This window comes from Caloenas nicobarica, chromosome 3, assembly GCF_036013445.1.
Source record: "Caloenas nicobarica isolate bCalNic1 chromosome 3, bCalNic1.hap1, whole genome shotgun sequence".
Lineage (NCBI taxonomy): Eukaryota > Metazoa > Chordata > Aves > Columbiformes > Columbidae > Caloenas > Caloenas nicobarica.
Genome location: NC_088247.1, coordinates 110597297 through 110623230, shown reverse-complemented (window position 1 = coordinate 110623230; position 25934 = coordinate 110597297). Strand labels below are relative to the sequence as shown.

Sequence of the window (25934 nt, the reverse complement as noted above, 5' to 3'; positions counted from 1 at the left end):
AAGAAGTGTGAGTAAGACACAGGAAGCACACTCAGGCTCTGGGAGTTGTGCAGAGAGAGTTTCCTCCTTCTTAGGGAGCCACAGCCCCTTTCTCCTGTCACCAAAAAAGCCAATCTTGCCCTGACAAGATCTTTGGATACTGCTGTAAATGCTCCTGCTTCCTCCAGTGTGGGCAATACCCTGTTTCCCTCCAAATAAGAGAGGGTCTTACATTAGTTTTTGCTCCAAAACTTACTACTTTTTTACATGTAGAGCTGCCTGGACACTATTTAAATTTACTTTTAAAATGAACCGTAACTAGGGCTTATTTTTGGAGTAGGGCTTATATTTTGAGCATCCTCAAAAATCCTGGAAAATCATGCTAGGGCTTATTTTTGGGGTAGGTCTTATTTTCAGAGAAAAAGGGTACATCCATACCGGAGAAGAGCCAGCCTCAGAGCTGCAAAGGTGTCATGTTCCTGCAATGATATCATCAAGCAAGAGACAGAGCTGTTTTTTTCCAAGCCTGACTTGTTCCAGCTTTCCCCATTGCTCAAGGCAGATGTGTCACCATCCATGGTAAACTGAACGTGCCACTGACTCACACTTCTATGGAAGCAGAACAAGCCAGTAAAGGCAGTCTTCACAGAAGCACCAAGAAGAGTTTGTGCCAGTTTGTTTGTTCCACAGGCATTTTGATGCTGCTGCACTACTCTGAGAGGAGTACTCTGCATTTCAGGAACCATCAGGGGATTAAAAGCACCTGAGCTTCTATGAAAATACTGTTCTTAAGCACTCCTTAAGCTCAGTAATGAAAGAGGTCTGTGTCAGTCAACCTGTTTCTTCTGGGTTCTACAGATGACTACCCCACTTCTGCATATAAAAGATGGAATATCAGGATCCAGCACAGCACCAGGAATGGGAGCCAACACCATCTGAGCTCAGGGAAGTTACTCCTTTCAACTTCTGCAGACTTTGGGTCTCCTTGGATTGAAGGTATGCAGACCCTGCATTCAGATACATGTCAGAAGATCCTTAAGCTGCACAAGGACACCTCTACCTGCTACCGCAGTTCTACTTTGGTCCCCCGTCAATGTTTCAGCCACCATGGTGGTAACTGGCCTCCTTTCAATATTAGTGGCCATGGAGACATTGGCAATCTTGAGCCAGACATCTTTCTCACCAAGAAAGATCACGCATGCCGACCTTCTCCTGGACCATGGTGCCTCATGTGCCACCATCCCACTCTACTTCAGGTTGAGCTCCAACTTGCTGGGCCAAGCACTGCACTGAAAAACCTTGCAGACAAGTTTTTGGTCAGTATCAAAATACATGAGACAGTCAGATCACCTCCCTCTGAGACGACGACTGACCCCATATTTATGTCCATAAAGCTCCAGCTAAAATGAAATGTTAAGGTTCTTGTGACAAATGAAATACCAATGGCCTGGTTAAGCAGCCTATCATTATGCAAAGGTTGTTGCTCAGAATGACATTAAGTTATGCCACCTAGCACAGCTTACATTCAGTGTTTACAGACTTCAGTGGTCTTTGTATTTAAGGGAACTGCTGTCTGACTAGACCTGTACCTGCTGAACTCTCACTGTTTGTAGAGACTGGACAGGCAGGCTTTATTCATTCTGAGAAATTAAAATGAGAAGAACTGCACACTGTCTAAAGGCTTAATCTTTAGACAAACTCATTTAGACCAAGAGCTATTCAGCTACTTATGGACAAGAACAATGAAAAATTTCTATTGCCTGAAGTGGACACCAACAGGCAGGCAAGTGCAAGACATGAGAGACTAATAAAGACTTTTATGGGCATGAATTCCTGCTTGCCTCTGAACCCTACTCCCAGAATTCACCTCCTGCCCATAGGTCAGTGCAGAGCCTGCCTTTTGTCTGCCTGCAGTTATTTCTAATGCAGCCGTATTCACTCTGTGCAGCTGGAGAAGTCTGGCCGGCAAAGAACCCACACCACCAGCCAGAGAGGAGAAGTAGTGACCAAACTCCTGCGAGACACCAGTGCCAACAGAGAACCCAAGTGCTCAAGGCATCAGCTCAGCTTCCTTTGTGCTACAGCACTTGCCTTCACCACTGACTTGCTGTATGTAGGCAAACTGCTCCCCATAGGAAGACTCTTGCGCAGACAGCTCTATTATCTTCCTGGTGTCCAGCCTCTTTTCCTGACTGTGGTAGTTGGCAAAACAACCCTCCCTGCTACCACAGGATTAAAAGAAGAGCTCAGAAGGCAACAGCCCCAGTGAACAAGGGCATTAGCTATCTTCATGTTAGGGAAAGCTGCTTCTGGGCTTCAGTTCTGACATGATTAGCCATTTCCAGTCTTCTTGCACCTGCCCCTGAGATACTTATGCCTGGCCACTGTCTGACAGTTTGGACTAGACCGATCAAAAGTCACACTAGACAAAGTTGCACTCTGTTAGCTACCTCTCATATTTGTCATTCTCTTTTCCCCTTCCCTGAGAAAAGCAAGTTACTTCAGGCTAGACATGAGGAAGAATTTTTTTTTTTTTTTTTTTTTTTTTTTTTTTTTTTTACAATGGTTAAACTCTGGTACAGGTTGCCCAGAGAGGTGGTAGATGCCCCATCCCTGGAGACATTCAAGGCCAGGCTGGACGGGGCTCTGAGCAACCTGATCTGATTGAAGATGTCCCTGCTCATTGCAGGGGGATTGGACTAGGTGACCTTTGAAGGTCCCTTCCAACCCAAACTGTTCTATGATTCTGTGATGTTCATGATCTGTGGGTCTATACTTGCTATGGAGCTCTGAGAGAACTAAAAAAAAGACTCAAGAACATTTTGGTGAGACCACAGAATCAGCAGTGTACTAAGTTAGTCTCCAACAGTGGCCAGGAAGGAGTGATGGGGCGGAAGAGTAGAAAAAGGATCAGAACAAAAAAATTCCCCAAGAGACAATTCTTTAAAATGTCTTATCCCTCATGAGTAACACCAGCACAACAACTTATTTTCCTTCCCACTTCACAACTTCAGGGACAGTGTCTTAAAAGCTATCACATTTGGCATGCCAAAACAGCTGAGGTCCACTTCACTACAGAAGACAACAGAAGTAATTCAGTTAAATACTTTGGCAAACAAAGTACTAGAGGCAACTATACAACAAGCAAAGCTGTGCTTGCCCCAAGGCTACCAAAGCATCAGCACGAAACAAGCCCCAGAACAGTTTTGCTTTTGCAACCCCAATTTAAGATCCCATCAAGATCAACTTTCATATGCCATCAGAATGAGACAAATAGCTGCAAGGGCCGACAGAGAAATGCTAGCCAGCTGCTGTTTAAACACCCTGCCTTGTGCTGGTTTTCCCCAGAAAAGGATGTTGCAAGTATGTCCCATTTTCAGCTCTTCAGAGTTCCCAAAGCAACAAGTCTGTCCCTCCCTCCAGGCAGGTCACATCTCTCCAGCCATTCAAACTCAACACAGTATCACTTGATCTTTGTCCACAAACTATTAAGGTAGGGCTCAGCTAGACCAAAGTTTAGAGCCTGCAGCAACTCATCTAGGCTGCTTCTACTTCCTACTGAGCTCTCTCCCAAATCTAGTAACCACGAGGTTAAGCAAAAGGGCTTGCAGCCCCTGGCCTGCACAGGAACCCTGACCCAACATGAGCAACTTGCCACAGGACTGCTGCAGTCTGGTGGAAACACAGAAAAAGGTGACAGAAGCACTGACAGAAAAGAATCACTTTAATTTGCATATCCCCACATTAATTGAGACAAGCACAGAAGGCCAGTGAAAGCACTTTTAACATCATCTTCCCCTTCTCCGGTGCTTTTCACTATATCAAGCAAATTTTGATTATTCACTTTTCAAAGGTGAGGAAATTCAGCAATATTGTAAGTTTATCTTTGACTATCACCCAGTGGCAGAAAAAGAGAGAGCAACAAAGTCTTCAATATCAGAGCAGGAATCAATCCACTACATCACACAGCTCTTGAAGTAACCACTTTAGTTCTTCAAAATGCAAAACCTCTTATTTAAACTGTAATAGGCCTTTCTTTTGTAGTAGTTGACAGAAAAGCATTCTCTGCATTTACCAAGCAGAGTTACCTGTTAGCAGAGGAAGTAAACCAGTTCCTCTGGAGATGACAGAAAGCATCCATGAGCTACTAATGCATTCCAAGGTTTTCCACCAAAGATTTCCTTGTCCACTATTACCAGATTTTACGGGGGCCCTTTCAGTTCACATTCATCTTCAGATATCAATCTTTCCCCAAACCTTTACCAGTTCTCCACAAAAAGCATGCTGAAGAGGATTCCTGCAGCTGGTCCTCTTCCCTCCCATGCCTCTCAGGAATGGCCACGTACATAATGACCAGGAGACTTTACAGAACCTGGTAAATAGAGAGGAAATACTACAAGTGACCCTTTTTAAAGCTGCTGGAATCAGTCTTTAATAACATAGAAAACACAACTTTCATTCATCGTCTGACTACAATGCTATAAAGAAACACAGGAATCCAGAGATGATGATCAAATTTGATTCTGCATGTTGCTTAACAGTTAATTGTAGTTTCTGATATTGATTACACAGGCTGGAATTGAAGAAACCCCAGTGGTACAAGTAGATTTCTAGGCATGTTCTGGATGTTGCTACCTCTGCCACAGCACCATGATATGACATTAGAACATGCACTGTAACCACTCCTAAATGGGCAGTTCTAAACCAGAAAGAAATGCATGCAAGACATCCCCTTCAATCCAAATCACACATGATTTAGATTCTATACATCGCGGATCCTTCCAGTGTAAGGAGGCAAACAGCTGCATTACAGGTGACAGATGATGTCTCTTTAAGATGACTCCAAACAGGCTTGGGTGTGGAAAAGCAATGGATTTTCTTTAAGGAGCATACTACGGTTGTAGTATGAAGATGCCCCACCATACTCCTCAGATATTAATGTTTACACGTGCCAAGTTCAAAGCAAGAGTGGTCAAACCAAGGAAGAGGACAGGTACGGCAAGCTGTACATTTTCCTATGCCAAAAGAACAGTACTACTGCACATTAATAGACTGTCTTCCGCTTTGTCCTTGGTCCCACACTGCCTCAAGCACGTGCTTCCTTCTTACCTCTGGAGTATTATAGGACACTGGCATTTCATCATGGGTGGACGATTAAACATGCTGAAGATCAAGTCTGCAAATAAATGGAGACCGGAAGGACCCCAGGTAAAGATATCCATCGTGCTCATGTGCCTCGCTAACATAAGCTACCGTGACTCCATTGGGATCATGAAAGCTTCTTTTGTAGGATCCTGTCTCACTAAGTTCAACAACAAGGCTATATTTGGGCACAAACTTTGTGACAGTTTCCTGACTCAGCAGCTAAAAGAAAAAAAAAAAAAAAGGAAAATTAACAACAAAATATTTCATTCTCTACAATTATTAATGTATCTCACACTTATACAGTCAAAAACCATTCCACCCTCCTTGGAAGAAGCAGCTACGAACATAAGCACACACCTTGAATATACACAATTACATGGGCTTAACAGACTAACACCTGACAAACCAAACTAAAAAAAAAAGGACCAGCAGAAGTGTTCTAGCACCAGGCTGAAAAAATGTCCACTCAGGAGACACCAGCTTGTTCTGGTGCAGCTGATGTCAAGCAGCAGACATCATCCTCTCACCATAGCATCAGTTTGTTATGGCTCCTGCATTGCAACAGGAGAGAGAACAGGTTTTACAGGGACAGTACAGAATTTGTTTACTTGAAATGGCACTTGAATCCTAAACACTGTTTTGGTTTTTTGTTTTTTTTTTTTTAGAACAGAAGTATTTTCCAGTCTTTGTATCGTTTAAAAAGCACCATGCCATTTCTTTAGCATCAAATATCCCTTACAAAATACATTATTCTTGCTCATCCTGATCCTAAAGGGGGGTGTGACGTAACAACAGGCATATTGAGTCAGAACCAAGTATCATAACATACACACTGTCTCCTAGGATGCCTAGGGTAGTCGTTAGAACACGTCAGACTTCCCAAATGCTCTCTGGACAACTGGCAATAAATAATTTAGGTACTTCAGGTACGAAGACAACATATATCGAAGTGTAAATCCTGTGTTGCTGCATGGCTAGGGCAGAGATAAGTCTCTTTTTCTTTCCTGAGCTCAAGACGGAAGGCAAGTCAAGAGATATGTACCTGCTAGCCAGAGAAGCAAGTTTTAGTTTTACTACCTACGAATATATAAGGACTGTTCTACCTGGGGAAAACCACAACAGTTTTAACCACAGCACAAAAAAACCCCAAAATTAAATCTTCCTTTGAAGAGGAAGAAACAGGACAAACAAATATTTAATACTTCCATTCCTATATTAAAGGTGATTTTTTAGATTTTTTTTTTTTTTTTTTTTACCTTAAATATCATCCTTTTAATCCATGGTTTTTCAGACAAGAAATCCAACAAAGAAAATCCTGGATTGGGCCGGACAGCTGACATAGCTACCCAATATCCTCCAGAGGTGCTCAGCCTGATATTATCTGGAAGGCCAGGCATATTCTCAACAAACATATCTGCTCCACCCTTCATCAGCCCAGACACATAATACCTGAAAGTTACAGACAGCACGATTAGGACATCTTGAACTAAAGCAGTCTAGTTAATAAAAATCCCAAAAGGAATTCACTTAATTTTTTTTTTTCTGTATTTTGTTGTAGGGAAATACAGCACAGTTACATTCCTCTCCCCAGAAAAAGTCACCTTACTCCACTATGCTCAAGGAGCCCACAATAATGCAATCCAGATGTTTACAGTGAAAGAAAAAATTAAGTATTGAGGAAGGCCACCTTCTTTGCCACTGATAACTAGGCCTGAATGGAGTGTAGGGTTTCTTTTGTCATTCAACTCATTTATTTAACCAATCTCTAACAAGAGGGTAGTAATAATTTCAGCAAAGTCATACTCACCTCCTGATTCTAGCCATGGCTGTCTCCTGCACCAGGACAAAGTCTTCAGCAGGGGAGAGCTGGACACCATTGGGAAACCTCAGTCCCACCATCAAGACTTTCACTTCTTTTGTTACTGTGTCATATTCAAGCAGGCTAAAAATAAAGCATTACATATGGTTTTGAGTGAAGACAAATATTTATTCATCTTGGTTTCATTTTCTAGGCATTCTACCTTCTCTCACATGCACTTCATCTAAGTTAAAAAGGCAGAATAGCCAGGAAGCATTTGTTTCTGAACACAGGAGAAATACTAAGCCACTTGAGGCAGCATTCATGAAGGATTTAGACTGAACATAACGCTAACACCTTCCCTTTTAAAATGGATGTTCCATGCAAGTCCTCTTGAAAGAAAAGGAGGAATCTCATTTATTTCGCTGCAGGTCTCATTAGAAACATCCACACATTCTCTTTCTCTCTCCTGGGCAGTGCAGAGTTTGCACAGGTGCTTTATAAAGAGAAACAACTTGATGACAAAGGAAGTGGTGAAGTCCATTCCTATGGGGAAGAGATACTTGCCGCCCATCATCTGTGCCTTCCATAATCAAGAATAAGTAGTCTCGTCTTTGCCATTTGCTACTGGAGTCTGTGAAGTAGATTTTTCTCCCATCCTGGGTCACTGTAAGATCATTCACAAATGACAATTTCTGACCTTCAATTAGTGTTTTGGCTGACACAAGTATTTTCATTTCACCTGGTTACAAAGAGAAGTAAAAAAAAAAAAAAAGGAAAAACACCAAACAACCAACACAGGACAAGTTTTTATATGTGCTGCCTTGGAAAAGAGTTAAATATTAACATGAAATTAGCAGACACTTTTTTTCCATTCATGCTCCTGTTACGTAATAAGGTTTGGGGTTGTAATGGAACAACTCAACACCAAACGTGAATGACCAGGAGAAAATACTCTTCGTAAAAACTGAAACAGTAGAGGATGCTCCCTATTGATAAGTGCCAGACTTTTCACATTTCTGAAGCTCATATAAAACCAAGTGCAAACTCAGGTCCCAACCCTCTAAAAGGATGCAGGTAAGCCAATCACTACTCCTCCTTTCCCCATAAATCTGTAGGAACAAAGAATAGTACTTTCTAAACATTTAAAACATCAGCAGGTTCACTAAACTGCTCTGCCACAGTCAGCTCTGCCACATATTACCAGGCAAATTATCGATTCGCTAAAAATTAACAAAAATAATCTTTGGGCATCTGACATCAAAAGGGGAGACCTTGATCATACCCTCCCAGAGCCACACAGTCTGAGCCCTGGGGTTATATCTCACCCAGTGCTTGGCTGGCCTCCCTCTCCTCACCTCAAGCCAATGTGCAGATGCAAGCTGTCAGAAAATCAATCCTACATGAAAGCTTTCTGACAGCACAGCTCCTAAAACTGAGATCTTTCTTCACTTTCTATAGATTTGGGTTACGGGAAAGTTAAGAGCTCTTCACTATCACACAGAGAGATCAAGGCAGAAACAAAAGTACAGCAAACATGACAAAAAGTTTATGTAACAGCAATTTTTCTTTCCCTTTATGAAAACTGAAAACAGCTACACAGAGCTTTATTCATGGATCCTGAGGTACCAGTTTTGACAACCAAAAGATAAGCTACAGGTAACTGATACAGACAGACAGATATAGAGAGGAACTGATTGCTACAAGAAAATAAATCTCAAGTTCTTGCATGGCATATTTCATCCAGACAGCTCCAAACCACTTTACAAAGAAGGTAGGCATTGTTTTGCCTGCAATGTCTGGCAAAACTGCAAATGAAGCCCAGATTTGTTAGTGAAAGAGAACACCTGAGCAGAAAGTTCATACCTGTACCAGGATTAACTTCACAGAGTCCATAATAAGCATCTGCCACAAAAAGGGTGTTATTTGGCCCCACTCTGATGCCAAGTGGTCTTCCACACGTTGGCTCATCTTCACGGGCTCCTTATGAAACAAATTTAAATGGTTTTCCAAATAGAAATAAATAAAAGGCACTCAGACTACCTACATAGGTCAAACTGTAGCTTAACAAAACTCTATTGCCAGCACCACACACAGTCATTAAAGAAATTATTCTTACTTTCCTAGATGTGAGCGAAACAAATATCTCCATGTTTTCACCAGTCTAGAGATAATCATATAATTTGCCAGGCTGGTAGCTAGCTAACAGCTGCCCCTCGTAGAGCTGAATATCAAAAAATGGGATTTAAATGAATGCTTCTTTGCAGAAACAATCAGTTTTACTGTGGTTTTTTTTCTTTTCTTTTTTTAAATTAAAAAAAACCGCACATCTTGGAACTTCTTTTTTCTGGAAAGGTCCAACACTGTCATGAAACAAATGGTTTCTCAAGACACGGACACTGAAGACTTCTATATGAGGAAAAAGGGGAATACTGCAAATCTGAAAAAATTGTCTATTTGAGTCCTGAAGAACTAAGACTTCAGAACATCTGTAGTTTGAAATATTAGCAACAAAAACTTCTGGAGAAGTTACTCAGCCACAGCCTTTCCACTTCACTCCCCAACTCAAGGAGGGCAAGATGGAACTATAGGCTCTCCACTATCTCTTTGGCCCCAAAGAAACAGGGCAGCATAATCTTCCCACCTCTCCCAAGCTGTACAAGTCCAATGGAAATGAGCAGTGGAAAGGCGATTCTTCATATCCATCCCAAGCCACGTTCAGGTCTAATCAGGAGTTGGAAGCCCATCTTCCACTGGCAGCAGACTTAGTTAGTTGTCAGTGCCAAGGCTGTCCTACCTGTTAGGCAGCCAAGAAAATGCTTCCAAATCAGTGCTGAGCCAAATCATGTGAACATCCATGTAAAATGACAAAATGATGAATGCAGCCATGCGAGCTACATAAAGACAGCAACAATTCCTGCCCATAATTTCTGTCTAACTAGCAACCAGCACAATGCTGCAGAACTTCATGTAAGCTTCTATGTCATTACAACAAAACCACCCACAGTTCCAACAAAGAGCAGTCAGGCTTCTCAGGCTGCCCAGGCAATACTGAGAGGGCCAACGTTAAGTTTCCCCATAGAAATGTTTCCGTTAATAAACAAGCCACTACCAGTTTCTTACTCAGTTCCAGAAGTCTCATTAAATGAAGCAAGTAAGTAGTTCAGAAAGAGGTGTGGAATTCAACAAGAAATAATGGCAATTTAGCGGTGACGAAACAGAAATCTCATGGCCAATTGAAGATCTTCGCTAAAGCAGGTGCAGCCACCACAAACCCCCACTGTACTTTCAAATAGAGGAAGGGAAATCAGTACAATAAAATGCAAGGCAAAATTCTGCAGATGGGGAAGATTATATTTATTTTTTCAAAATCTCTAAATAAGTTGATCTTTCCCGCTGACACACAATCTCAGAGTTCATTCACTCACACTTGTTTAGGAGTCCTCAGTTTTTATGGGGCGGCCCTTCACCTCGGAATTTTCCTGATTTCAGCTTCCATAGATATTAGGCCAGGTTGCTGCCATATTTTTTTCTTGTTTAGAATACATACTTTTTCTATATGGACTAACCAGAAAAGGAATGTTATTTGTGATGCACTTCAACTTCATATACCTCCCAGTCTTAAGATGCAAGATCTTCTACCAACAAGTCATCCATGTTGCAGCCTTACAGGAGTGTAGGCCTTGTAGTCATGACATAAAAACCCTGCACTCCTAAATTTTACTGCTCCTTTGTTATTACAGTGTCCTTTGTTATTAAGAGCATCCATTTTCCTTCTTTTGCCCCTCTGTTCTACTGTTCCTTCCAGCACTTGTATACACATTTTCACTCATATGTCATTCATACGTTATTAATATTTCTGTTACAAACCTCTACAGAGGTTTGCAATCCAGACAGAACAGACAGGTAAGCAATCCAGACAGAACACCAGTCTAATCAACACAAGCCCTGACCCAGACATTTTCAGGTACGCTATATTCAGGATCTGTCACTCACCACAAGGACCATGGCCAATTCTGGCTATTGTTTGTATTTCCCCATCTTCAATTTTTATAATCTTCCCATCAGCTGTCCCAGTAAATAGCACATCTGTAAAAACAATTGGTATGATTAGTTTGATCACAAAACTGTAGTGGTAAACATCCTCCTACATGACCCTTCTACTAGCATGAAGTAGAATTCATGTTTAAGATACAGTGAAATAACAGCCTCCTTCAGTCATAGCAAAAGAATAAAGAGGGAAAGGGAAAGATGAATGCAAATAAGAGTATTTGGTTAGATTTCTTCCAACTCAAAAAAAAGAGGAAGGATTTAAGCCTTAGTTATGAATATGGGATATGAAGCTTTTTACCAGTAAGTGGTCCAAATCCTTGGTTAAAGGTGGATGTAAAACTTAAAAGTTAGTCATTGGATTGATCCCTCAGGGCAAATTTCTACATCATCCTAAAATATAGTCAGGCACTACATCTATCTTAGCACACTTCAACGAGAGGCTGACTAGATAAAACTTCTCATTCTGATACAGGCTGCTGGACACCTGCCAATGCTGATATTGTTTCAGTTCTGAGAATTACAAAAACCACAGCAATTGAACAACCACCCAAATCAAAAGCATTGCCAAATTACTGTATTCATGCCAAGCCATGTGGTAACATAAGACAGATTCACTGTGTTATAGTTTTGCCCCAGCCTGCCCCCCCTAGCCAGCAGCTAAAACCACATGCTGCTTGCTCATCCCTCCCCAGTGGGATGGAGAGGAGAATCAGAAAACAAAGGCAAAACTTGTGGGTTGGGATAAGAACAGTTTAACGGAACAGCAAAGAAAAGGGGAAAAAAAAAAAACCCCAACCACAAAATGAACAAGCAGTAGCAACAGCAATAGTGAAAGAACCTGCAAAAGCAATGGACACACAGCACAACTCGATCCACATTGGTCCCACCACATGGAAGCCCCTCTGCAGAGGTGAGCAGGCTCTTGCCGCAGCTTGCACTGAAACTCTCCCATTGGCCCGGCCACAGCTTGTGCTGAAACTGCTCCCCCCTGCCCCAAACCGTGACTTATGCCAGAAGCACCAAACTGCATGGTCAAGAAGGAGCTGATCTGGACCGCTCCAGACCCAGCATGAGAGAGAACATGTCCCTGGATTCTCTCGCCTTTATACCCGAGCTTGACCTTATATGGTATAGAATACCCAGATGTTCCAGCAGTGTAGAAATTAATCCCATCTTGACTGACCCAGCACATTCCACCCCTTATTCTATACCATTTATGTCATGCTCAGGTCTTACATGCACCCACATGCTTCAAATAATTACTACCACCTTAAATACGCATACACACATATATATACACACAGATATTTTCTCCCTTAGTTCATGGCATAGTCTCATTCCATTTAAATGTTTGTTGAGTCCATGATATTGGACACTATCAGGACAGGCAAGAAAGATGGAGTGTCATTTTGGACTGTTGCATTGCTGCATGCTGCATCTGGAACACCTAGTTCTTGTTCATGGTTTGCATGTCAAAGGCGTTGACCTCGAGGAGGTGGCTGGATACCAGTTGTTGGAGGAAGCTTTGGTTGCATCATTACTGCGCTTTGTTGAGTTTTGTTGAAGTTCATTCTTCATTAATCTGAAAGGTACTTACTGAATACTGTTAGCATGGTGTATAGCAGGGTTGTCAAACTAATTTTCCACCAGGGGCCACATCAGCCTCGCGGTTGCCTTCAAAGGGTCAAATGTAATTTTAGCACAGTATAAATGTAACTGCTCCTACACTTATACAGTGCAATTCACATCATGGGAGTATTCTTACCCAGAATCAAATCCCCCTGAGGTACACATCGGACTCCTTCATCCTCTAGCATCACCCACCAAGTGTACCCAGGTCCCTGAGCAAAAGCAATCCCATGGATGGGTCTGCCTTTGCCCAAGGCAGGAGTAACCCAAACTGTTTTCCCCAAGACATTCTTCATTCGCACCACAGGGACTTTATCCCCCCTGCAGTGTGTGGAAGCTTCGATTGGGCAGTTCAATTGGTAGATCCCCTGGTGTTAACTAACCAGGTGGCTTTTGCTAAATTTGAATCCCAGTTTCTAAAAGTTCCACCACCCATCGCTCTTAGTGAAGTTCCTTTCAATTTCAATACCTTTCAATTTTCCTGGAGGGTGGTGCATGGTAGGGGATGTGATATACCCACTCAGTGCCATGCTCTTTGGCCCAAAAATCTATGAAGTTGTTCTGGAAATGAGTCCCGTTGTCTGACTCACTTCTCTCTGGGGTGCCACGTTGCCATCAGACTTGCTTTTCAAGGTCCACGATAGTGTTCTGGGCAGTGGCATGGCATATGTTTCCAGCCATCCAGTGGTTGCTTCCACCACAGTAAGCACATAGTTTGTGGGAGTGTAATATAGTAATATTTTATTTATTTATACTTTAGCCATCATCCCCCATGTCACACAGGCTTTAACTGCTTGGCTTGCTTGATCATAGCGCATGTTTCGCAATCATGAATAACCTGTGCAATAGTGTCCATGGTCAAGTCCACCCCTGTATCACGAGCCCATCTATATGTTGCACCCCTTCCTTGATGACTTGAGGCATCATGGGCCCAATGAGCTATAAATAGTTCACCTTTGTATTGCCAGTCCAAATCTACCTAAGCCACTTTAATCTTGGCAGCTCGATCCACCTGATGGTTGTTTTGATGTTCTTCAGTGGACTGACTTTTAGGCCCATGGGCATCTATGCGGCACAGTTTTACAGGCAGGTTCTCTAGTCAGGCAGCAATATCTCACCGCAATTCAGCAGCCCAGGTGGGTGTGCCTCTGTGCTGCCAGTTGCTTCTCTTCCATTGCTGTAACCAGCCTCACAGGGCATTTGCCACCATCCATGAGTCAATATAGAGACAAAGCACTGGCCACTTTTCTCATTCACCAATGTCTAAAGCCAGCTGGATGGCTTTCAACTCTGCAAATTGACTTGATTCACCTTGTCCCTCAGTGGCTTCTGAGACTTGCCATGTGGGATTCCACACAGCAGATTTCCACATGCAATGCCTTCCCACAATGCAACAGGACCCATCAGTAAACAAGGCATATAGCTTCTCATTCTCAGGTAGCTTATTATACAGTGGGACCTCTTCAGCACGTGTCACCTCCTTTTCTGGCAATACTCTGAAATCCTTACTCTCTGGCCAGTCTCTGATCACTTCTAAGATCTCTGGGCTATCAAGGTTCCCCATTTGAGCCTATTGTGTGATCAATGTGACCCACTTACTCCACATGGCATCAGTTACGTGATGAGTAGAAGGGACCTTCCCTTTGAACATCCAGCCCAACGCCACCAGTCGAGGTGCCAAGAGGAGCTGTACTTCAGCACCAACCACTTCCAAAGCAGCTCGAACTCCTTTGTGTGCTGCCAATATCTTCTTTTCAGTTGGAGTGTAGCAGGCCTCAGACCCTCTGTATCCCTGACTCCAAAACCCCAGAGGCTGACCTCAGGTCTTCCCTGGTGCTTTCTGCCAAAGGCTCCAGGTAGGGCCATTCTCCCCAGCTGCAGTGTAGAGCACATTTTTAACATCTTGTCCTACCCGGACTGGCCCAAGAGCCATAGCATGGACTGTCTCCTGCTTAATTTAGAAAAGAACAGAATAATTTCAGTTGTAAGAGACCCTCAGGATCATCGAGTCCAACCATAACCTGACCTAACTCTAGCACTAAACCACTAAACTCCAGCACTAAACCTAAGAACCTTGTCTAAATGCCTTTTAAACATCTCCAGGGATGGTGACTCAACCGCTTCCCTGGGCAGCCCGTTCCAATGCCTGATAACCGTTTCCGTGAATAATTTTTTCCTGATATCCAATCTAAACCTCCCCTGGTGCAACTTGAGGCCATTTCTTGTCCTGTCACTTGCTACTTGGGAGAAGAGACCAACACTCTCCATGCTACAACCTCTTTTCGAGTAGTTGTAGACAGCGATAAGATCTCCCCTGAGCCTCCTTTTCTCAAGGCTAAACAGCCCCAGCTTCTTCAACCACTCCTCATAATACTTTGTTCAAAGGCTTGCTGCTGCTCAGAGCCCCACTCAAAGACATTCTTCTTCCAGGTCACTTGATAGAGAGGGCTCTCAATCTGACTGTGGCCTGGAACATGCATTCTCCAAAAACCCACAAGTCCCAAGAAAGTCTGTGTTTCCTTTTTATTAGTTGGTGCAGACACAGCTGCTCTTTTGTTGATCACATGCATTGGCATCCATCTTGCCATCTTACTCCTAAAAGCTGGATCTCCTGTGCAGGTCCCTTGTCCTTACTTTGTTTTATAGCAACACCAGCTTGCAGAAGAATCTGGATTATTCTCACCTTTCTCAAAAATTCCTCTGCTCTGTCATCCCACACAATGATGTTGTTGATGTACTACAGGTATTCCGGAGCTTTGCCCTGCTCCAGTGCAGCCTGGATCAGTCCATGGCAAATGGTAGAGCTGTGTTTCCACTCCTGTGGCAGTTGATTCCAGGTGTACTAGATGCCCCTCCAGGTGAAAGCAAACTGTGGCCTGTACTCTGCTGCCAAAGGAATAGAGAAAAATGTATTAACAATGTCAATTGTGGCATACCACTTGGCTGCCTTTGACTCCAGTTCATATTGCAGCTCTAGCATGTCCGGCAGGGCAGCACTTAATGGTGGCGTGACTTCATTCAGGCCATGATAGTCTTCTGTTAGTCTCCACTCTCCACTGGGCTTCCTCACTGGCCATATGGGACTGTTAAAGAGTCGGTGAGTCTTACTGATCACTCCTTGGCTCTCCAGTTGACTAATCAACTTACGGAGAGAGAGTCTCGGGTAGTGTGATATTGTCACCGGTGCACCTTTGCGGTAGCAATCAGCACCTGCTGGCCTTTGACCCTCAGCAATCCTACAACAGAAGGGTCCGGGCAAGGTAGACATCTGTTTAATGTCCTCTGTCTCCATGGCTGCTATGCCACAAGCCCACCAGTACCCTTTTGGGTCCTTAAAATACCCTGTTCTGAGGTAGTCTATACCAAGGATTCATGGAGCATCTGGACCAGTCACAATGGGGTGCTTTTGCCAGTCCTTTCCAGTCAGACTCACCTCAGCATCTAATACAGTCAACTATTGGGATCCCCCAGTCACTCCACAAATGCTGATGGGTTCTGCCCTTTCATAGTTTGATGGAATAGAGTCCACCAGATGGAATAGTGTCCACCAGAGCCTTGTACTCTTGTGAGTCCAGCATTCCAGGCCACCAAATCCACACAGTCCAATAAACCCACCTGTCCCTCTCCTCCACCTGACTGGAAGCAGGGCCCCTCTAGTCCTGGTTATGGTACGCATTGATTCTTTTTTGCAAGAATGAATCAGAAGTCCCTTCAAGAGGATCAGAAGCAAGATCAGCTCTTCTGTCTGGGGAACTGCCTGCTGGAAACTGGAGCAGCATTCTTCCTGTCATTATCTCCTCTTGTGATTGTTTTTCCTTTCAACACACATACCTGTGCCTCTAGGACTGAGGTAGGTTGCCCATCTCACCTCCTCATGTCTTCTCCATCGTCATGCAGGAAAAACCACAGGGTGCTCTGTTTTGTATACCCTCTATATTGTCTCGATCAGAGAGACGCTCATTCAAGTAGCTGAGATCCTAAGCCATACAGGTGGGGAGCGTAACATGTCTTCAAAATGCTGTAACTCTCGTGATAATTTTTCAGCTAGCACGTCTGGCAGTTTCTCCACAGCCAAGATGCAGGCCTGCAGAGAGGAAGATAGATTTCCCTCATATCACCGGAGCTGGTCAGCCAATTCATCCACCGTTTGTCCCTTGCCTTCTTTCCAGGACATTACTGCCAATGAGCTGGCATAGGATGATGGTGCATGCCGGAGGAACTTCCACCACATGGGTTGCGTGCACCAAATTTCATCGGGATCTGTGGGTAAATCATCATTGTTGGTGTCATTATAAATCACCTCCAGAACAGCTAATTCCCTCAAGTACCGGATACCTTTCTCCATAGTAGTCCATTTGCCTGGGTGACAGGTAACATCTTCCTTGAAGGGGTGTCTTTCCTTCACACCCCACAGAAGTCACCTTCAGAGGCTGAGGGTTTGTGTCTTTTTTCCAATCGCCTTGGTCAGTGTCCACTTACCTAGACAGGGATCCTAGTTGCTTAGCTTCCCTACCCTCTAATTCCAAGCTATCAGTCCCATTATCCCAGCATCGGAGCAGCCAAGCAATGATATGCTTGCCATCCCAGCAGCTGAAATCTTTTCGCATATCTACAGCTCACGTGGGATAGAGATCGGATGATTAGCTCTGGTTCTGTCTCCTCCTTCTGTTCCTGTGATGAGGCTGGGTCATCATCTTCTCCCACTAAGCAAACTGATTTCTTTGTGTATTTTTTTTTTCCTGGAGAGAGGTAACTGATACAGACAGTGGCTGGTTCTCTGATTCAGCTGCAGCACCTGCTGCCTGTGTCTGGGTAGCCACGGTGCCTGTCACTGGGGTCTGAGTGCTATATGGCATTGAGCAGGGCCCAGCACAGTGTGGTAAGTTGTGCTTCTTTGAAGTAGCCAGAGCCTTTTCCTTTTAAATATTCTATCACCTCATCAGGGTCCTGCAGTTGTTCAGGAGTGAAACCCCAAACCGTCGGAGGCGAGAAATTCTCTAGATATCTGCCCATGTTTTCCTATATGCCGTTCCACCCATGACCTTCCAACCTCGGGGTAAATCTATGGGTGATATTCTTAACACATCCTTTTGTAACCCTGCACATGACCTGACACATATTCAGAAGACATAAAAACAAGAGCACGCTAGCTTGAATATCCCTAGGGTGTTCAAAAATCCTCAAAAACTGTTGCACCTAAGCTGGAGGAGAAAAAGGAGGTGAAGAAACACCCCCCCTACCTCCTCTCCGTAGACTGGGTGCAATTACTCATCAATTCCAAGAGATGGCGCCCAGGTAAGGAAATATCAACAATATCTCATAAAAATACCAATAAAGAGGTGTAAGAAATGAAATCACGATCTCATAGGTTGATATCATACGGAAGAACAATATGATAAACCTAATTCCTTCTCCAGATGTAATAAACAGCACTGCAGGGAACACACAGTGCATATAGGAATTCAGATGACACAGCCACGTGGACAAAGACAGAAACATCGCGACCACCTAACTAACGAAGTTTAACACACTTTGGTCAGCTGTGTCGTTAATCCAACCCTTCTATTTCTCCTGCCTGTCTCGCCAAAAAGGACTGTCATAGTTTAGCCTCAGCCTCCCTGCCAGCAGCACTTGCCACTCGCTCACCCCTCCCTGTCCCCAGTGGGATGAAGAGGAGAACCAGAAAACAAAGGCAAAACTTGTGGGTTGGGATAAAAACAGTTTAATGGAACAGCAAAGAAAAAAAACACAAAAAACCCAACAAAAACCCAATATGTGGTAACAACAGCAATAATGAAAGAACCTTAGTTTGACCTTTTATGGTATAGAATACCCGTATGTCCTGGCAGTGTAGAAATTAACCCCATCTTGATGACCCAGCACACACTGAATACAAACAACACACAAACTTTTCCATATAACCAAATTAAATGAAAGACTGTTGAATCAGTACAGCCCATTGCTTGGACTTTTCCATCTCCAATTTAACTGAAGTTTTAAGTTTGCTAATTACACTTTTAGAAGGGAATAAGAAGACTTCAACATTTATTCATACAAAACTTATTCCCAGTCAGGTTATTTCACCCATAGGCCAGTTGCCCCTTACAGGAAGGTATCCTTAAAGACTTTCCAATGAGATTGACGAAACTAGCTGACAGAAAATAATCAGTGGCTTCAAGTAATCGCTTTAGCACATAGTTAACATAGGTAGAAAAAGTATAATCCAAGGAAGGAATTTACAGTAGTTTCTTGCTGGCCAAAATATTTTTTAAAATATTTTACTAATTTATTAGAAGATAAAGCAGAGGTAAAATAAATGATACAGCTACTGAGCAACTCTTACACTGAAGGATGCTTACAACTCTCACATTCTATTCTTTTCACGTAAAAACCATCAACGACTCATGGAAAGAGCAGTTTCTAGTCTCAGCCCCCTTCAGGAGGCATGGGGAACAACCCCTGTGCAAAGTTCGTTTCTGACTGAGTGGGTGTCATGCCATTACAAGTTCAGCCATCTCATTAAGAAACCACTCAGAGGTGGCACGGGTTTGTGATTTGGGGAGAACACATGTACCATAAGAGAGAAGTATAGGATGGCACCTGTAATGCATGCAACAGCACTAAAATGTAGATATGCTATTTATCAATTTGAGATTTTTTCCGTCATAAAAGTGAAAAGCAACACCACAAAACTCTGCTCCCTCAGAGGCAATGAGCATTCAAAGAGTAGTAGGTAGTACCCTGTAAATATTAATTCACAGTTAAGAGCTAGCCAAATGAAAAATGGGACCACTTCCTCCAAACATAAGTAGACCCTGACTGCATTGCTGCTGCTTTCACTCCTGGAAGACAGGGATTTTTAATCTGGCAACAAGATTTATTTTATAATGGAGAAACATGAGAAAAGCAGTATATAGCAGCCACATTTTGCTGCATAACACAATTACTTTTTAAAAAACCTGCATATTCAAAATAACTTCCAGAATTTGTTATCCAAGAGCTATATTGCTGAACAAACCCTTACCAATGGAGTAACATTTAAAGACCCTTTGTTAAAAGCTTATTTTGTCAGTGCTTACCCCCAATATTGACAATGGACTCTGGTCCGACCAGCTGATTTTCCCATAACCGCTCAGCTTTTCGTAACTTGACATTGGGCTCTAGCGCACCCATCAGGAGGGGAGGTTCCTTTAAACTGCGAAACAGAACACAGACCTCATGATCCTCTGCACGAACCTGCAAACACTCTTGAGCAACATACTGGATCACTTTTTTCCTAGTTCGCCAACTCCTCCGAACTTGACCTATGCTTTACGTAAGAGCATATTTCAAAAAAGAAAACACATCTGACAAGCTGAAAAATTGACTCTTGTTCATCAAGGATCAAAACTTTCTGGTTCTGCTGCCAGAGCAGCCGACTGGGTCCACGGTGGTAACTTTCCTCTCACCAGCCTGTCCCTGCTGGTTGCCAAGTTTCCTACTGTCCTATTGCTACTTTCCCTACCAACATTCAATAAATTTCCCGAGTTAAGCAGCATCTGACCTCATTTGTGTATTAATCTCACTGTGGGCAATATTAAAGAATCTCTCCGGCTTAGGACTTCCCAGACTGGACCCCAACAAAGTCCAACAACACATTCCCAGTTAATCTGTCTTACACAAAGGCAAAACATTTCCACATTGCCACAATACAAACGAACAACTGCTTTCTTACTCAGCTGAATGAGTTGTTTGTACCAGAATATTTTTCCTAAGTACATGTATATATAAAAATTCCTAAGCAAAACAGTTTTCAAATTTAAAAGCCTGGCATTTTACAATATACTGAGATCTGATACCACATAGCAATTTCATCATGGAGAAAAAATAATTTTTAATTACTAATTAGCATACAACTGGGGAAAAAGAAGTCTTCCAGTAGTTTGAGCACAGGAACACAAAGGCCTTCATACCATATTGAAATATATACTCTCATTCATGACTTGAATGCATTTCCATAGAGAAAGACCAACTCAAAGGAATAAATTGCACGTAAACTTAAAGGTTATTGAACTGAAATCTCAAAATGACAAAATGAGGTCCAATCTTGCAAGCCCTTATTCACATAAATAGCCAGGTTCAAGCCAACTGGAGTTCAAACCAACTACAAAGACATGGAGAATGGAGGTAGTAAGATGCCTACACAGGTTCAACTTAAATACCAGGCTCCAAAGCACAGTGCTTCAAAACCAGCCTTAACTGTACTGACAAACTCAAATATGTTTCAGTCTCTTATGTTCCTAAAAACACACACATAGCCACCTCAGACCCTGTGAGTCAAAGATTTTAAGTTATTTCAAGTTATTACTAAAAGCTGCATACATGCCCAGAGTGGTAAGCTCATTAGGTGTTCATTCACATGCTAAAGCTCCCTAGGTTAAATTTTGAAAGAATTTCTCAAAAAATTTTTTTTTTTTAAAGAACTCCTTGGATGACCATAAGCAAATACCTTCCACCTGTAGAATCCTAAAAAGATGAGGTTTGACTCCAAAACTTGCCCAGGTTCACAGGATCCAGGACCTATTTGACACCAACCACACTGCAACTCTACTGCTCATATGGTGAAAATTTCTTCAGTGACTTGTGGGAAAAAAAAAGTCAACTGAAATTGCAAATTATAAAAGTCATGACGATTGATAAAAGCAGGTTCACAACACAAATAATTCAGAAGGAGAGTAAAATACATACTTTTACCTGTCTGGTTACAGACAGCAAACTTTCCTTTAAGTATGTATTAGTACAGTGGCAAAGCCAACTGAACTACTAGCTCCTGTCCGGGGAAGATTTACAGCAGAGTTGTCTTCACAATGCTAACATAAATTCATTTTCCATCCCTTCTTCCAAGCATTAGAGAGCTTCAAATTACGATAACAGGCTTCAGAGCGGGAACTCATTTGCTGGGAACTTTGGACAGTTGTGTTTGCAAGCAGAAAATCTCCCTGGGATCAATATTATCCAAAATAGGCTCACAGAGAAAGAACTTAAAACGAACCAGAGCTGCAGACATTTCAAATGGAGTTTCACAGATCACATCTGCTTTTTTCTCTACCCCCTCATTTTTCTTATTTTTTCCAGTAGCTTATAGGAGTAACATCACTATTGACAAACGAGATTTCTACATGTTCTTTCACCGAAGGAATTGATTCAGACAGCACCTACCTCCTTGAGCTTTTTCAAAACATTTAACAAACATCACAAAGAATCATTCTATCTATTGTACAGACAGGAATCACTTCTGGAAGTGAAGGTTAAGAAACTAATTAAGAAGGTACAGCAATATAAGCCACCGACTTGGACAGAAAGAATAGTTCTCATTGTCCTGTAAAAGGGACTTGAAGTAAAAAATGTAAGCCTGCAGAATAATGTTACCCTGGACCAGAATTATACCAGGACTATATAAAAGGAAAAGTCTTATAGACATAACCTTTTGGCTTTCAGAATTACCACATCAACACTTTCTTTCAACTCTAGAGATATTTACAGTGTTGTTCTTCTTCATTAAGGAATTATCAAGTTGATCGTAAATACTTAACAGAATGAGCATTTTCACTTGCTTAAAAATGCTAGGAGCACTAAACAGCCTGGCTCCACCCTATGCTAGCAGTCACACACAACTTCTCCCAACACAGGTCACATCTTCTCAGGTAGCTGATTCACTGTTACACTACACATTTGATACAGACCTCAATTCAGATGTTTATGAATTCAGACAGGGCAGAAATCACCTAACTACACTGCTTTATGCGATCTGCATTTAAATATAACATCACCATATGGTTTCGCTGGTACAAAGCACCAAATCAACTCAGTCAGGTTATCAATTTCTATTTGCATCCTCAGATAAACAGTCTCTCTTTGACAGAACTGTAATAGCAAGGGTAAAACTCGGTCCTTAGTGAAAATGCACTCCTTGTCTCACTGCGGCAGTTGCACTCTCCCTCCCCCCACGCCCTGAGAACTGGTGTGGCAGTTGCACTGGCGACTGCCCGTCCCCCCTTCTCAGAACTGGGGCCTTCAATGGGGCAGCTAACAGCTTTCTTTGTGGAGACCCAGAGTCGGTGGACAGGGTTGTCAGCAGAGGAGGTGCCAAGCTCAGCAGAGGAGGTGCCAAGCATGCCCACAGCCCAGAGAAGCTTCTGGAATGCCCACAGTCAGATCTGATCAGACTATAAATGAGGTTCCTGCTGGCGACTCCCTTTGTGTGGTCTCCTCGGAGCTGCGGGTCTGCCATGCTGCTGGAGTCCCTCCCCTTAGACGGAGAAGCCGTCTAAGGCAACTTCCCTGGATTGGGAGCGCCTCACCTCCGCGCTTAGGTGAGTGATAAATTACTGAACATATGTTTTAATAATTCCTCGTCTGGAGCAGATGAGTGTAAAGTCCTCGTCTGGGACAGACGAGTGTAAAGTCCTGGCCACAGTGGGCTAGTGTTCCTCTTTGTGGGCAAACAGGGCAGTGAGGGTCCGGTTTTGGTTCTGTGAGTGCGTGTATGCACACTGTGGATCCTCATTATTCTTACTTTCGCTGTATCTCAAATAATCTCCTAACCTGATACCCAAACCTATATCTTATGTTACGGAGTGCTAGCTAGTTGTATAAACCCCATTTCTAATCGGTTTATCGGCAGTGCTTTTCCTGCCAGAATAAAGTTTAATTTTGGACCTTTTAGTCCACCCAAATTTATTTGGGGGTGCCTCCGTGACACTCACAGAAGGCAAGAGTGCACGTAAGTGATTACAAGCTCCACTGACAGCCTGGACAGCTGAAAATCATTTTCTAGATTAATGATCAAATAAAGTAACTCAGCTCCTTCAATGATCAGTGATGACACAAAGCTGCACAAGCAGGCTCAGAAACAGACTGGGTACGTGAAGCAGGTATGGCAACGGCTAATACTGCAATCACTCCCCAATTTCTTAATCCAGTTAGAACCACTTTACACAGTTGACTCCTGTTTGCTGAAGTAAAAACAAAAAGCAACAACAAACCAACAGAACACATATGAGAAGTCACGCTTCAATGACACTTATTTCAAAACAAAGCAACAACTTACCTTATAGGCCGAGGGTCTATAGGACAATCCAGTAGAACAGTTACTCCAAGCAGAGGCACAGTTAGAGACGTAGCCAAAGTCAAGAAGGTAATACGGAACACCTTGCTGCTGTAAGTACTGCCAAAACCAGACAAAAACCAGGATTAACATGCTAAGCTGCTTTTAGATACAGCAGTCTTTAAAAATTCTTTAACAGCCTATTTTCTTCACAAAAGGAACCAGAAATACTTTTGCCCAACTGCCATTCTGAATGACCTTTAAAGCCCCTTCTGAACTCATCAGGATAAGTGAAAAGCATAGTCTCAGTATACTGACATCATATGAGGTATTCTTATGTACAGGTTTCAGGTACAGTTACAGCCAAATGTAAACAGACTAACCAGAGTTAAAGAGGACTTAATCACATCCACAATAAATCAGTGCAAGCCACAATAAGATAACTTATTTCTTGGCTAGGAAATCAAGACAATTAAACAGTATTCCCTGAAAATAAAACAGTTTCAGAACAAATATGAGGCCTTGGTAATTATTTTTAAAATGTTCTTTATGCTTCAGTGATTGTTCGCTGCTACCCTTACCGACAGTCATGCTGAATAAAGCTATAGCTAACTGGAAAGTTAAATGTATTCACAAGGTATTAAGGTCTACATCTTATTATTTGCAGTCTCTCAGAGAAAGCAAAAGTAACTACAAATAGCGCAGTGCGAAACCAAAAACAAGCAAACAAACCACAGCCACAGATTAAACCGTTTTTTTTTGTTAGTCTCTTCCTGCAGCTCGGCAGAAGCACACGTCCCCCTCTCTCTGTCAGCCAGCTACAGCAGGAGCACAAGCACTCTAGAGAGAAGCACTCACTGCAGAGGAGGCTGGGGCGACTCACAAGCTGACACCCACAGAATCAACCTGTGCTGTCAGCCACAAGTGGGGAATTGAGGCCCCACGGCAGTCAGACCCTTCCACCCACTCGCACCCACGACAGCCTCTCCCAGGGCACTCTGGCCCAGACCGGGGCCTCCCTCACCTGGGGCGGGTCTGGCCAGGCTAGTGGAGCTTCTCCCCTTCCAACATTTCCAGATTTCCCTCAGGCCGGGCCCAGTCACCACCCTATAGCCCCAGGTCAGGCCCGGCCCAGTCACCACCCTATAGCCCCAGGTCAGGCCGGGCCCCCCAGTCCACCACAACCTCTCCTCCTCGGCTCCCCGACCAGATCCGGGCTCTTCTCTCGGGTCAACCCGAATACCCCCTCGCCTCAGCCAGGCCCGGGCTCTCTGAATGCTGCCGTCACACAGTCCCCCGCAACTCGCTCTTCCTCTTCCCTCAGGCTAGGCCTTCCCCACCCCCACGGCCCTTCCTCCCTCCCCGCCCAGGAGGACCGCGCCGGGGCCCACCTGCCCTCCTTGGCCTCCTGCGCCGGACTGTCCTCGGTGATGACCTGTGGCCGGAACGGCCGGCGCTGCCGCAGACCCTCTGTCTCATTCATGCTGCCCCCACCGCCACGGACGAGCGCGGCAGGCGCGCACCAGCCCCGCCCCCTCCACACACCCGCAAGGAGCCGCCCCCTTGCCCCGCCCCCGCGGATCCCGGGCCACCCCCGCGCTCTCCCCTCAGCGGCGGGCGGGAGGCGAAGGGCCGCCGGTTTGCTCGGCTGTTGCCGAGTGTGTGCTCGCTGGCGGGCAGTGCGTCTTGATAGCCACCCTGCTGCCACGGGGTTCTCAGCGAGCTCCCCCGCTGCCTCGTGGGCCGCCTGGGGCAGCCGTGGGGAGGGCCGGGTGCTGCGGCTGTTCCGCTCCCGGGCGCGGCCTTGGCATGGCGAGCCCGAGCGCCAGGGCCCGCAAGATGGCGCCAGGAAACCGCAAGGGAGGGAGGGACGGGGTGGTTTTCCGTGCAGAGGCAGGGGAATGGTCTCCCGTGGGACAGGCGGCAGGGGGCCGCCCGGGGCGCTGGGACGCCAAAGGCCAACCGCCGCTGCGGGAGTGAGCGGGCAGAGCTGCCGGGGCCCTCTGTGTCTGCCTGTCCGCCCTGCCATCTTGTGCGCTCACAAGATGACAACCCAGATGCGAAGGGTGATAACCGCGCCGCCCGTCTTTGTCAGCCCGTGAGCTCCCAGAACGTAATATTTGCTCGTCTTTTGGGTAACACGACGTGCTGAGATTTTTCTGGCTTCTTTGCCTTCTTTGGGTGCAGCGGCATCAGAGGAAGGACAGAGGGTGCCGGCGCCAAGATCAGACCCACGGCTTTGTT

General features: G+C 44.1%; 1 protein-coding gene across 3 annotated transcripts; it reads right to left on the bottom strand.

Moving 5' to 3' along the window:
* Window positions 1–3705: 3705 nt before the first annotated feature.
* Window positions 3706–25463, bottom strand: APMAP (adipocyte plasma membrane associated protein). Of its 3 annotated transcripts, none has more exons than XM_065631528.1 (10): window positions 25082–25463; window positions 23694–23810; window positions 19684–19799; window positions 10919–11011; window positions 8789–8905; window positions 7490–7664; window positions 6932–7066; window positions 6381–6573; window positions 5089–5343; window positions 3706–4351 (listed from the first exon to the last, which is right to left on the bottom strand). In XM_065631528.1, exons 1-9 carry the CDS (start codon window positions 25171–25173, stop codon window positions 5134–5136), a joined length of 1248 nt encoding a protein of 415 aa, XP_065487600.1. In that variant the 5' UTR covers window positions 25174–25463; the 3' UTR covers window positions 3706–4351; window positions 5089–5133. The 3 variants fall into 3 exon arrangements, with proteins under 3 accessions (XP_065487600.1, XP_065487599.1, XP_065487598.1); XM_065631527.1 differs by having other exon boundaries at window positions 7490–7589; window positions 25082–25223; XM_065631526.1 differs by lacking the exon at window positions 3706–4351 and having other exon boundaries at window positions 4433–5343; window positions 25082–25223.
* Between the last annotated feature and the right edge of the window lie 471 nt (window positions 25464–25934).